At 38.0% G+C, this 14904-nt stretch overlaps 1 protein-coding gene and 1 non-coding gene across 2 annotated transcripts; one reads left to right on the top strand and one right to left on the bottom strand.

Annotated features, from left to right (window-relative positions):
- The first annotated feature begins 8729 nt into the window (after window positions 1-8729).
- On the top strand, window positions 8730-8869 carry LOC133835397 (U4 spliceosomal RNA). Its single transcript, XR_009893554.1, has one exon. It is a non-coding gene; the product is annotated as a U4 spliceosomal RNA (small nuclear RNA).
- Window positions 8870-9240: 371 nt separating this feature from the next.
- On the bottom strand, window positions 9241-14631 carry LOC133844532 (glutamate receptor ionotropic, kainate 2). Its single transcript, XM_062278586.1, is given in 14 exon segments — window positions 9241-9503; window positions 9557-9816; window positions 9875-10265; window positions 10267-10306; window positions 11170-11531; window positions 11611-11800; window positions 11871-12151; window positions 12223-12381; window positions 12443-12601; window positions 12668-12879; window positions 13251-13460; window positions 14001-14063; window positions 14114-14260; window positions 14319-14631. Coding segments are annotated over 14 exon segments (2754 nt in total). The 5' UTR covers window positions 14413-14631; the 3' UTR covers window positions 9241-9317.
- Window positions 14632-14904: the final 273 nt, after the last annotated feature.

The following is a 14904-nucleotide window of genomic DNA, read 5'->3' on the forward strand; positions in this document are numbered from 1 at the left end:
AATAACCAATCAGCTTCGTCAATTATGGTTTTTGAGATCTTTAAGCATGCTGTATCCATCTCATGATGATCTTCGAATGGTGCTCGACTTAGTGCATCCACATGACTCATCTGTGTTCCAGCGCAATGGACAATGTCTATGTCAAATTCTTGAATACGCAACCACCATCTAGCAATCCGGGGTATAAGCTCTCGTTTCTCCATTGACGTTTTCAGTGCATTACAATCTGTAACAACTTTCAGCTTTTTACCATATACGTAGTATTTAAATCGCTCCAACGATTCCACAACAGCTAAAGCTTCAAGCTCGTAACTGTGGAAGTTCTTCTCCGGTTTGGAAGTAGCTCGGCTAAAATAGGCAATTGGCTTTAACTGGTTCTCTTCATGTTGTAGCAATACTCCTGCCAAACCAATGGCACTGGCATCTTTATGAAGTTCATGATCAGCATCTAAACGGTAACTAGTGATTACTGGGTTTGATATCAGGCATCTCTTTAACTCGTCAAATGCATCTTGTTGTGCTGGCTTCCACATGAATTTCTGTTCCTTGCGCAATAGGAAACGCAATGGCTCTGAGATTATAGCATATCCAGCAACGAATTTGCGAAAATAACCAGTGAGACCCAGGAACTTTCTCACATCGGTTACATTAGTGGGCTTCGGAAACATTCTAATGGCATTCGTCTTAATATCCCCAGGGCTAATGCCGTCTGCATGTATTTGGTGACCAAGGAATGTGATTGACTGCTTGTATAGTTCACATTTATCCATGTTTAAAGTCAATCCACACTCATGCAAAACTTTAAGGACTCGCTCTAGCTTCTCATACATTTCGCTAAAAGTATGGCTACCAATAAGGATGTCATCCATATAGTGTATCATATCGCCTTTGTACACTCTCCTCTGTAATTCTGCCATTAGTCGATTAAAAACAGCAGGTGCGTTCTTCAATCCAAATGGAAGTCGCTTGAATTCATATAATCCATCGGTGGTGATAAATGCTGTGAATTTCCTGCTCTCTGGGGCTATTTCAATCTGGTAATAGCCACTGTTAAGGTCCAGGGATGAAAAGTACTTATATCGTTTTGCCTCCTGCAGGCGCTCTTCAATGTTCGGTACTGGGAAATTTTCCTTCTTGATCAACTTGTTCAGACGTCTGTAATCGACACACATTCGATCACTACCATTCGGCTTTTTGATGAGCACTATCGGGCTGGTGTACTCTGATGTGGATAACGTTATAATATCCTGCTCCAACAACTCGTCGACCATTTTGCGAACTACTTCCTTCTTTGGCTCGGAAACTCGATAAGGCGCTTGAGAAACTGTCTGACCGCTCTCAACAATTATATGGGCTTGGACTAAATTTGTTTTTCCGATGTCTTGCAATCCTGTAGAGAAAACGTTGGGGAACCTTTCCAGCAAATTACGTATTTTGCCTCTTTCCTGATCATTCTGAAAATTGATCAAAAGTTTGTCTATAGCACTGCCGATTGGAATTAACTGCTGATGAACTGCTCGCTTAACTTCTGTGACATGTGGCTCAAAGCTTAGCGTGAGATGAGCGCTAATGATAACATCTTGTCCCAATAGGAAATCCTCCTGTAACAGGTCGTCGTCTGCTACATATACTTTGGCTGTGACCACTTTTCCTTCGATGTCCATATCCACAATGATCGCTTCTGAGAGGATACATGAACCCCCGCAAATGCCTCTTATTTGCATAGAACATTTGTGGCGTTCAGCGTTGATTTTCTTGGCAACAGATTGGCGCATGATACTAGCCTGGCTACCTGTATCAATGAAGGCGCTATACTCGTGTGAATTTATCAAGATTTTTCTGATGAAAAGTTTGTCATGATTGGTGGCTCCTAAACGCATTGTATTCGCGGAATGACAAGCTCCGTTTGGCTCATGAACTTTGTTGCATTTATTACAGCGCAGCTTTTTCTTTTCCTTTGTGCACGAATTAGCAAAGTGTCCCAACTCTCCGCAGTTGTAACACTTCAGGGTTTCCCTTGATTTTGATGATTTTACATCGCTGTCCTGCTTTTGCTCGAAATTGCTGGTTTTTGGTAAGAATTCTTTTTTTGTTGTACTCGGTCGACCTCTGTTTACAAAATAAGATTCCGCTGCATCACGAAGTTGCTTCATTGACGAGAAGTGAATCGCTGCAATACTGTTTTGCAGTTCTCGGTGCTGTAGTCCTGATCTTACATATCTTATAATAGCTGCTTCGCTTAGCTGGTACCGCACCCCAAGGGCGGACATCCTGAAACAGTACTCCTTGACCGTCTCCTTTGATCGTCTGGTTGCATTTGCCATAGTAAAATGCACTTCTGCTTCGTCTGGGCTGGCTCCGAACTCACCCTGTATAGCTTCCGCAAAACTATTCCATGTCGTGTGGAGAATAGGTGAGGAATCGAGCCACATCTTGGCTGGTCCCTTTAGTCGTGTGTATATTGCGAGTAATACAAATTTCTCGTCCCATTGATAAGCATCAACCACCTTGTTGACTCGATCAATGAACTGGTTTACGGAAATGGCGTTCTCATCACTTGGATCAAACTCCGGCAATGTGTTTGCAATTTCTTTCACCGATGCTTGTCTCATGACCTTTCCAATATGTCTGTTTTCATTGTTGATATTTTCGGGTTCCACTTCAATGATTTGCTGCTGTTGATTGTTTGTCATTGATGCTTCTGCATTTTGCCTTTGCATTGCGACTAGCTGACCCATCATATTCGTCAATGCTTTCATTTCATTTTGCAATTGTGAAATTGCCGCTGATTGTGACGTCATCGCTTCTTCTTGCTGCGTAGAAAGCCCAGCCGTTACTGGCATCTCTACTTCTTCCGATTGCTCAAATTCAATTAATCTTAGAATTAATTCAGCTCGGGTGCCTGAGCTTGACAAATTTCTAGCTCGTAGCAGGTACCTTAACTCGTCTACTTTGAGTCCATCTATTTTCGTCATTTTTCCAAACTCGATCGTCTCTCTGTCTTTGCTTTTACTTATTGCGCAATTCCCGTTGCATGTGTGCAACCGAGACAACTGCTAAGTATTTCACAACGTTGGCGTCTGTTTGCGAATTTCACCACAACTTTTCGTATACACACAAGCCTTTTGTATGTACATATATATGTCTTCAAGTTCACACAGATTCTTGAAATCGTCTCTTGCTTCCACAGGTTCACTAAGATTCCTGATCTCTCTATTTTGAATTCGTCCGCCACGTGGAAAAGGAACACATCCGTAATTTGCAATATACGTTGTCACATAGACCTTTGGGAACACATCCCATTACAAACTTTCCACGCCGACAATTCTTCTTGCTTTTTTGTGAGTTTTCAGCACCACTCCTTCGTTTCACACATCCAACCTCAAGAATCCCACTTCTGAACTGTGAGAGGGGGTTTGAGAGGAATTAATAGGCCTTCGAGTGTATTTGTAGGTTTATTTGGATAATTGAGTTGATGTGTTTTAACATTTTAAAATTATAATATTCTCAGGCAACTTGCTTCTTGCTCGAGTGCGTGCTTACAACTACTCATATTGATTATCGATACTTATTTAAGTATTTTTAGTAAATATCGCGATACCAATACTGCAAGCAGTATCGATACCGATAACTCAGGGCTTATGAACACTGGCTAATTTGTCCGTTGTTCACAATATGGAAAATTATTGCTACAATAGTTAAAAGTGAAGTTGATAATTGATAACTCTATTATATATTAAATAGTTGTCAATTTTTAATTGATAATAGAGAGTATTTTTAGGGCTGTCATTAAAAAAAAACAAAATTGTGACAATGGGTTAACAAATTGATAGGAATTGCAGATACAAAATAGTCCTTAAATTAGCTAATCAAATTTAAGCTCATCTTGCAAATGACAACGTATGATATGTAATAATCAAAACAGCAACAATTGCATTTAGTAAAATTCAAGCAAATAGCAAGAAATGTTCATTAAATCTCATATTGCAGCAAAACTGTCAGATTGATGCTGTAGAGAAATGGGGTCAGTGGGGAAGCTGGAATCAAAAAGCTTTGCAGTTCTCTCGACTGACGAGTTGCGGTTCGTTGTCTGTCTCTTTCGTTCACTGGCGAAACTTTCGTTAGAGTTGAAATGAACTTAAAACTGCACCACAATGACATTGACTTGAAAATCAAATCAATTTTTCAATTGCAGAGAGAGTTGAGACCTAGACCTCAGAGCCGACCCGACTGTCGGCAGCTGGCTGTCGACAGAGAGTTGTTGAAGTAATGCCGTAAATTGAATTCAATTAATACGTTTGTAAATGTCATCGGAATGTGCATATACACCAGCTCTCAACTGTTTGGCCCATCGGCACTGCTGTTATGAAATAGTAGCAGACCGATGGCACTTCAATCCTTCCAGCCTTGTCAACTGTTGGCCAAAAGCAAAATACAAAATAAAAAAGAAAAATCCATATACAATTTCAAACTCGAAACTGAGAATACGATGTTGATTTATGCTGCCGTCGGTGAGTTTACAAAAGTCATTCCAATTAACTTTTGGAAAATGTGCTTAATACTGTCACTTTTCGTCTGTTCCCATTGAATTGGCATTTGAGAAAAACAAATTGATGGACACGAGAATTTAATAAAAATTTTATTGATTTAATAGGTGCAATTTCTTCAGATATCATAAATTTCATATATGCAAATTAAAGGATAGATTTAAGCTTTAACTCAAAACTTTGGAATACATTAATATTGACTTGATATATTTTATTAGTAAATTGAATATTAGATTAAAAATGATTAAATTTAAGCATTTCACATTAAAATAGATCGTGCTCAATTTGCAACTGCCACACGATAACAAAAAAGCAAATATCTAATTGATTTCTCGTTATACCACGCACTGCACTTATTTCAGCGTAATTAATTTCAGCTCCCACGAGAATATGCTGGCTATATCGCATTATCTTACTCTCTTTCACTTTCTCTGCCCCTGTTTGGCTAACCAAAATTAGAGAGCTGGCCACCCGAAACTAACGGAGCCACTAAAAGCCAACAAACTGCAGCAGCAATTAATTTTTGCGTGCAAATTTAACGCGCAAATCGCGTAAATAATCAAAAATTAGATCACAACAGCTGGTATACTGTGGCGCAGCACGGTATCGACAACGCCCATGCCACGCCCACGCCCCTACGCTTCTACTCTCACACACACACACACTCACACGTACCACGCCTTTGCCCTAAAATGGTTGCCAATGATTGCGGCGAGTTGTCGAGCTTTGCTTAGGCCTCGTTCTCATCCCGACCTCAGTTCTATTCCCGTTCTCTTCCCCGTGCCCGTTCCCGTTCCCGTTGCAGTCATGAAACAATAATGTCCACAAATTGACGCCACAAGCTGTTGGTTCAATGAGAACATACACCGCACATTCACGCACTCACACACACGCCCACACACACATACACATGCAAACTCACTGGTTGCGTCTGTAGCACTTCCTCTGTTGCACCATATTGAATTTGAGCCTGATTTCTGATGCCAGATGCCCGATGCCCGATCCCCTATCCCCGATGCATGGTACCTAGTGCCTAGTGCCTAGTGACTGCTCTCTGAGCCTGAAGGCTCCTCTCAGCCGGTGCTGGCTTTGTTTTTATTTGCCTGCTTGTTTTCTGCTGGTTAGCTGCCTGATTTTGCAACTGGAACGTCATCGAGGCTCGTAGCCGCGCGTGTTGCTAACGAAAATACAAGCAAACATACATACATATACATATATAGAGACCGGCTCTTCAGTTATTGTTGGTCTAGTCGCTTCTGCCCCTCTTGTTATTGTTGTTGTTGCTGTTGTTGTTTATTCATGCCAGGGGACACTGCACCGCACCCCTCCTATTTGTTGTTTAAATTGCATTGCGGCCTTATGCCAAGCATAGATTTAGATTTGTGTGCCATCCAACGCTTCAATACGATTTTCGGTCAACAGCTAGCCAAACGATATCAGTTTCTCAAAAAAATAACCCATGGACGCAGCAAGTGGTTTAATGTCTAAATAAAACACTACCCAAGGTAGTCAAAAATAATTTAAATTTAATATACGAGTAAGTATATATTTTTAAAATATAATATAATTTTAGTGAACTTTATTTGAACATTGGCTGATGCATTTTGCTTTCATTTAAATTGAGTATTTCCAACCTGTATTTATATACCGTTTACCGATTATAGGTAGAAAGTTATTAAAAGTTTTGAGACTACATGAAATGTAAGTAAGTATATATATTCTTAATAAGTTTGTGTTATATACATTCATTTCTGAAAGTGTTGTAGCGATTAGATACAAATTATATATGTTATTTAAGAAATTATTTTAAATGGCAATGCAGCTGTTGTCGGGTTTTAGATGACAATTTAGTGAGTTTTACGCTCTATATTTTGAATGTAGTACTATAATATACCAAATCAAGCTATTATACTATTTTTATATATAATTTGGTATATTTTTGGAATAATACCACACTGTTTTGCTTTTATTGAAAATAGATAACGGGTATCTAACAGTCGAGCGCCTTTAACTTTCTTTGTATTTGTATTTAGTTAAAACAAACAAACATTTGAATACTGAATATACATAATAATTAAGTTAAAACAATTTGACAACAAAAATATATTCTCTATAATAATAGATTTTTCAAGTACCAAATAAATAAATGCTATTAGGATAAACTCTAGTTTTTGAGTATACTCCACACATTCACTTTGGCAAACTTTTAATTTATTTGAAGTGAATTATAGTTTTGCTAATAAATGCATTTGCATCCACAATATAAACATCTGGAACTCGTCTCGGCTTGCTCACAGCCAATTAACACAGCATGAACGTAAAATGGCCCATACATTTTGCATGTCACACTATAAATAACAATTAAAATTTTATCCACAAGCGCAAAACACAAAAACACAATAAAACAATTTGCGGTTTATCCACATACTGTTTGAGAGAAAATCGAAAAATGCAAACGTAAATAAAACACACAAAACATACACAATGTGGTTAAACACTCAAAACTACCAAATAAATATAAATAAAATAAACAATTAAATAATAAAATCAAATAGACATAAAAAAAAACAACAACACAACACGCACTCAAAAAATTATATAAATGTCATAGACATTCAAATCAAAACGAGAGCAAAATACTCACCCAAAAAATACATCAAATAGAGTCTGAGGCAGACCCCAAACTAAAACAAGCCGGAAAGCGTTTTGCACTTGCACTGGTTACAATGTGGCCTTTCCTTTTTTTTTCAGAGCTCGGTTTTTTGCTCTTTTTTATTGGCGCCTCATGTTTATGTTGTCAGGTTGTGTTTTCTCTTTTTTTCGATTTTTTTTTCCTTTTTTGTGTTGGTTGTGTAAACGAGTCAATTGTTTCCGCTTCGACGATGAGGCAATCGACTGCGTCTGATTTTATGGGTTTGAGTTGGGATTGGGCTTGGGATTGGGGTTTGTGTTTGAGTTTCTTCTCGTTGTTGTTATTTTATGGTGTTGATATTGGCAACATCCGTTTCGGGGCAAAAGTTTTTGCCATGCGTCTCTCTCAACTCTGAGGGCGTTTTGACATGGGCAATAAGCTTGTTTCGGCCTGTCATTTCGAGCAAGATGAGAAATAGTCAGAGCTTTGTCAGATTGCTCATTAAATGGGTTTAGTTGGGATATGTAAACCACGGTGTGAGTTGTGTTGGATTAACACTTAACATTTTATTAATATTTCATTGTCAAAAGTCAACCTCATATCAATATCATAACACTCAGAGCTAAGCCAGCAGAATTTTTAATAAACATTATCTAACGATAATAGGCACTGGAGCGGTAAGAAATTAAAAGAGGCTCATTAACATTCCCATAGGGCAATTGCCAGTTACAAATTTGCGCATCTTATGTTGGCACTTTGGAACGTCAACTGTGAGACATAATTAACCCTTATTTGCACACTTTATGACCCGCACCATAAAAAGGCCATTTAAATTACAAGGCACTGCGTACAAAGTACAATGAGAGTTTGGCCATTTGGTAAGTGCAGAGCAATTTGTTGATGACTTCAAGTGGGGCCCATAAAAAAGGCGGCCAATTGGTAAAAGGTGAAAGAGTGGTAAGCATTGGCTTTAAGGCAAATTGTTCATTGTGGCCTTAAAGCTGCTTACAATTTGGCCGCACTCTAGGCAAGCCGCTTAACTTGCATAATCCAAATATCTGGCCCCAAACGCACTGCAGACTCTTGACCCTTTTTCATGTTTTTTTTTTTTCTTATTTTTGGTTGCCTCCTATTCGAAGCCAAGCGCCATCAAAGTTGAATGAGAATGCGTGTCTTATGCGGACAGTGGTCTTCATCGAGTGGGTTTGCTTTACACACAAAAAAAAGCAGAAGAAGAATTGCTTGTTAGATCATAAAAATTCAATAGCTCTGGGGTTTCAATTCGATTTCAAACCCCTTAAAATAAGACAGCTTTAAAAGCAGGGTGCAGTGACATTGTCTGCGATTGCTAATGCAACTGTATTGAAACTGGTTCTCGGAAATTGTCCGTTAAACTGGTTCGCACTTTTATGACTATGACTATTACCACAGGGGAAGTTTTTTGGGCAGTTGAGCTTCTGCTTAACTCTTCAAGGAATTCTCGCAATAATTCCCAATTTGTTAAAGCTCACGCAGAGGATATGTGTTGAGTGTTTGGCTGACCAAATCACAACCTTGTGCAGTGGCATTATCGCAAACAATGAGGTCTTAACCGAGTTGCGATTATTGCTAGTTGAAAACTTTAACCAATAACTCGCCCTTTGTGAGCTTTCTGCTCACGTTGAGGCAATTTTTTTAGGCTCGCAAGAGCTGACTTGAAAATAAATCTAAGACTTATTAAAATCTAGAAACAATTTAAAATATATATGTAATTTAATTCAGTGCGGTACTACTCCTAAAATATACAAAATTAGTAATCCGCATAAATAATAAAACAGACGCATATGGTTTTATTGTCTCGCATATTGACGCTAATCAAAAATACATATACTTCATAGGGTCGGAGATGCATGTTACATACATTTCCTGTTATAATAAGCTTCTAGCCTATGGGTAGCGGATATAATAACTATAAAATCTCTAAGGATGTTTTAATAAAAAGAAACAGTTGCTACAATGTTCGTATTAAATTAATGCAGAGTTTAAGTTTATATACAATAAAAATAGTTTGTTTTTAGATTTTCTAAAAATATGTATTTATTTATTATTATGTATTACAAATGCTATCTTGAGTGAATGTTAAAAGCGTTCCATGATTCCTACTCTGATTGATTTTTAGTTTTTTTTCTCTTCTTGCCACTGGTGATACTGGTTGAATTCCCAAGCGAAGAATATCCCGTGGAGGTAGAATCTCGACTTTCGCGATAAGTCCGCAAAGGTTTTCGATTCAGCCAGAGGCGTATTAGGAAATGAACCTCACCTTTGAATGCCACCATAGGCTTGATCTGGTAAAGATATAAACTAATTCAAACTCTTTAAAATAGCTGAGTCAACATACCCTTTCTTTCAGTGCAATCTTATGCACATGCCAAAGAAACTCAATCACGCCAATGACAAAGGAAAGGACTATACCAACAATGAGTACCACAAAGAGTCCTCCAACTGCATCCATATCAAACTGTCCGTCATCATTAGTAGGTCCTATGCGATCACAGCGAGTGTCATTTGTATTAAACCATTTATTTCGAATCTTATAGAGCACGCCCTTCTCGCTGAGTCGTAGTATCCCCACACTAAGATTCGATCGAAATTGGGCATCTACAAGGTGATAAAATTCAAATAAGCATTCATCATTAACTAATATCAGTAAACTTACTCAATGGCACCGCAATTCCGTAATGCTTCTCTCCAAAACTTTCCCCAATCTGAGTTAGCTGACAGTCACGCTGTGTTTGATATAGCAGATTTGTGGTCTCCATCAGAAAGGCATATCTTCCCTTGCTCACCTTGACGCGATCGACACCCTCTTCATTGTTTTTCGTAAACGCATCCGGTTTAAACGACATCATTTTATTCCAGGCCATTCGATTTTCAGTGTCGTTCGACTCCGAGAAGTATACCGAAGTGGCACCGCCTCGAATGGTGCCGAATTGCACTTTGTTCTGGTCAACCAGATCGTGCAATGAGGCAATGTTGCCAGTCATCTTCGCGGACGTAATAAAAGCAGCCAGTTTAGCAATATAAGTCTGCGAAACGAGCAGTGCAAAAAATCCACCAGAAGGCGGTAAGCAAACGCATAGGCACGCCCCTAATAGAAGAGGAAGTTATGAAAATTTGATTAATTTTATAAATATATTAAATATAATTAATTCAATTTCAAGTGTAATTATATCTTCAAAATAGTAAATTAGTATAGTACTTAATTAATTAAAGAGAATAAACATATAAAATATAAGTAATTTTTAAGCATATATGAAATTAAATTGTAGAAAGTCAAGTGTCCTCGACTGTGTGCTACCCGCTTTTAATAAAAAAAAAAAAAACAAAACACTGCGACATTATTCTGAAAATATGCCAAATTATATTTGATGATGCATCAATATATTAGATTCAAAATATACTTAAAAGTATCAGATACAGCAGATTATCAACAAAGTTTGACACATACATATATTATATTAAAAATAAAAGTATTTATGATTTCTGAATAATTGGTTGGTATTAATAAAAATGTATGTGATTTTTAAGTTAGTTAGTTGCTTTGACTGACAATCTGGTATATTTCGTACTATATTGTATAATTTTAATTGTATCAATATGCCAAATATTCCCTCTGGTATATTTTAGTATTTTTGCAATATATTTATTCGAAATTTATTAAGAGTAATGCCGTACAGTCTTGTTGTTATTAAAATGGCTAGCGGGTATTTCACAGTCGAGCATACTCTACTGAAGCTTTCATACTTTTTTTATATTAATTTAAGAAAGCATACATATGTATTGTATTAATTAGTTATTTAATAATTAAAATATTTATATAGTATAAACCCAATTTTATAGACAGTGTTGTATGAATTTTAGATTATTGTTAGAATGTTAGAAATAAAAGAATATTATAATCAGTTGTAGATATTAATTCACGGCAATTAACAACAAAAAAGGAATAAATACCTCGGCAACAGATCGCAGCCTTGATTTAGAATGGATCCCAGCACCAGCCACATGGTATTATGCAGATGCCAGGTGTTTTCATGCTCCTCCTCATTGTCTTCGTTGATCACCGGTGGTTCCCATTCGTAGGAGTCCATGCGACCGACCAAAATTAAAGCCATCGCCGAAATTAGCATAGCAACCATAAGATGAAGCCACACTTCCATATTGTAGGGATTGAGAAAGCCATAGATATTGGCTTCGGGTAGCGGTTCCTTGTACGCCAAAATGCTAATTCCCAGCTGCATGAATGGCACCGTGAAGTCAACAACTGTGCGACGCGCCTGAGTAATGGTCAAATCACAAATGCCAATCTGTGCATTCTAATTTCAAGGTGGAATGGAAAGGAGACAGTGATTATGGCTATGGTATTTTAGGGAACTTATTATTCCGGTCACTTACATTGTCCATTAGCTGCCTAATTATACCGTCCCATTCATCAGTGGTCGGATCATAGCTACCATATTTGTTATCCCTGACTGGCTCAAAATGGAAATCAAATTTGCATTCCTCAGCCAGTTGATAGAGCAGGTCCACAGCGTAGCCCTCGAAGCGTTCATTCCCCTCATAATGCACGCCTTCCGGCTCCGGACTAACAATAGAATTGTTTATGAGACTCAAGTTAAGCCATCTACTTTTTAGCTTGCGTTAATCATACTCACCGCCAGCTGAAGTAAGGTTTGCCCACTCGAGTGGCAACCGTATATTTGACAGGTCTCTGCGAGAAATCCTCTTTAGTCTCAAGACGTCGCTGTTTCACAGCTTGCGTAGAGTTCTCTCGGATCTTTTCGTAGAGCACCAGCTTACGCTCTTTGTTCCAGATGTGTGTAACACGATCAATAATCGGATTGTAAACCTCGAGATTGAAGTCTTCTCGTTGACCATCTGCAGTTATGTGCAAACGCTGGGTTTTATACGGCGGCTTCACTTGTTTTGCTGGCAGCTAAAAACATATATGGAATAAATAGTTAATAAATATCTTATCAAACTACAAATTTATTCTACAACTCTTACGTCTTTCATCTGCTGCACCAGATGCGGTCCAGGCTGCCAAAAGCCGCGCCCACAGCCAAACTGAGGCGTATAGAAGCCAGAGCGTTGACTCAATTGCAACATGGCATTGTAGTAAAGCACAACTGCATCATAAATCAATTGCGTGGACAGCGAGGCAAACTGTAGTAAGGCAACATTTTTCAGTATAAATCAGAATATAAGACAAAATTCTCTATCTTACCCGTTTATCTACCTCATCCTCAAAAACATCCACCTCATCATGCACAGGCGGAGGAATATAAGCTCGAATCCTCAAGGCGGCAACAGCGACTCGAAACTCTCTGGAATAGAAACGATCGATGCCACTGAGATGTGTGTCCAAATTGGTAATAAATAAATTCTAAGATAAAAGAGAAGTAGAGAAAGTGATGATGAAATGAGGAAATGAAAAAAAAAATCAACTTACATTAAATGGACCAGTCATGTTATAAACAATCGACGCATTGACTACGTCTGCGATGATATCAGAGGAACAATCAAGAAGCACAAACTTCTCACGTGAATTACTAATTCTTTTCCAGAGTATACGATAGTCGTCGCCACGCTGAAATTCCTGCAGTTTAATGCCAGTCTTATGAATCTGATTATTGGCCAATATGTGTTGCAATCTGGCAAAATCTAAGAAAGGCAAAGAAAGTGAGTTGGGATAAGGGAAAGGGTAGTGGCTATGAAATACGGTGAATGGTTGTGAATATTGAAATGAAACAATTGTGAATGTATAAGTAAGAACTGCAGTATTAAATTTAAAATTAATTTAGATTTGTTGAGATTTGCAGTCAAAGTAAAATTTAATAGTTTAGGTGCATATATGATAAAGTGATATTAGTAGCAACAGAATAATTAGTGGGAGTAATCGCAATGGTAATAAAAAACAACAAGTAGTACTAAAGACGGCAATAGAAATAGTCTCAGCGCAAGTTATATCAGAATTGTTATACATTTCATTAGATTCCTTTTTAAAACTAATCAGCAACTCCACTTTTACTTACGCGCATCCCGTTCATAAGCAATTGTAAATGATTTCCAGTCAAATGCCTTGCTACGCAGTATATCCGAAAGGGCAGAGGATAGAATAAGTTCCGAGGGAGCTACATTGACGGTCATCTGATGGTTAATACGATCTCGTAGAGATTGCTGCGGATGCCAGTCAAATTGCAGATGCGGAATGCCCGTCATATTGCAGAGCACCTCGACAATGTCTAGAAATAAAACGATGATGGATCATTACACAAGTTTTAATGCCCATAAATATTTTTGTTTAGAATGATTCGGTGAACTAACAAAACACACAATGAAAGTGCCGAGCAAAACAACGCAGCGCAACTAAATTGTAAGACTCAAACGAATTCCCCTGGCAACGATCCAAAAAACCACTCGCAAGTGTCCCATCTAGTTGGGGACTCTGAGAATTTGTATGTTTATTTACTGCAAAAAAATATGTGGAACTAATGTTTTCCTTTGCCAATTTTATGCGAAACAAGAAGAATCATTAACGAGGTTAGTGGCATATCGCGAGAAGATATATATTCTCTAATTTTTACGAGTGTTTATAGTATGAATTCTCTCATGATCTGACTAAAAAACATGACATAAAATCGTGCTCTTTCGCTCTTTGGTTTTCTGGTGGCTCTCTGTCTAGACTCGTAGACAACAATACACATGTCTGGTATAAAATTTTATGACGCTGATTTTGTTGTTTAAAAATAATTTAACTTATCGTCGATCGAAAGTCAACTTACCACTGCCTGTCTTTGAACTTGGTCCCAAAATAGCAGCTGCACCATTTCCAATCAAGTCACATGCTAAATAGCATAATTTAGTATCAATTTTAATCGATTTATCTCTTACTCACTTAAGTCCTGTAATAAAATGCTGTCATCGAGTGTTACATAGCGCTTTATGGCTTTCAATTGCAGTGCTGAATCAACCGCATTCACCTCTTCGATCACCGCATCAAAGGCCTCGGCTAGATTCATTTCAGAGTCGAAGAAAATTGCGCCTAAAAAAAAAATATCGTTTAGTTTAAATAATACATATTAGTATAAAACTTAACTTACCAATCTTAATAACCAGTCCATCATTATTGGCTCCGGCGCTTACAACTAATGCTATTAAAACTAGGAACTTTAGAATAATCATGTCTTTAGACATATCTTCTTTTTGTCATTTTTAATCTCAAATGAATATACGCATGATATTCGATGCACAAATAACTAGCACACGCACACAATTCACTTTATTTCGATATATACGTATCGAATAAAAAATATCCCAATCGTGCGTAAAAAATATTCCACTCGACGCTGCAAACACAAAATGTTGTATGGAGAAGCCAACTTGAACCTAGTCGGAGCGATGCTCGCGAGGCACTGAGCTGCTTTCAAAGTTGATTCTATGGATAACGTATACGTAGTGTGGCAATGAGATCGCAGAGACTGTAGAGAGTGCTGCTTATTATAGCACAAATGTTGTAGGTGGGGAGCGGAGCCCAAGAGCCATTTGTTTTATGGACAAGACAATGGTCACAAAAACAAAAGCACTGCTACTATCGCTGCTGCGAAGTCCCGGCTATGTGGACTGCGACATGGGCTGCAGCTGGAAATGAGCCAAATAAATTGAAAGTAAATGTGGCCTGAAATTGGG

This window comes from Drosophila sulfurigaster, chromosome 2L, assembly GCF_023558435.1.
Source record: "Drosophila sulfurigaster albostrigata strain 15112-1811.04 chromosome 2L, ASM2355843v2, whole genome shotgun sequence".
Lineage (NCBI taxonomy): Eukaryota > Metazoa > Arthropoda > Insecta > Diptera > Drosophilidae > Drosophila > Drosophila sulfurigaster.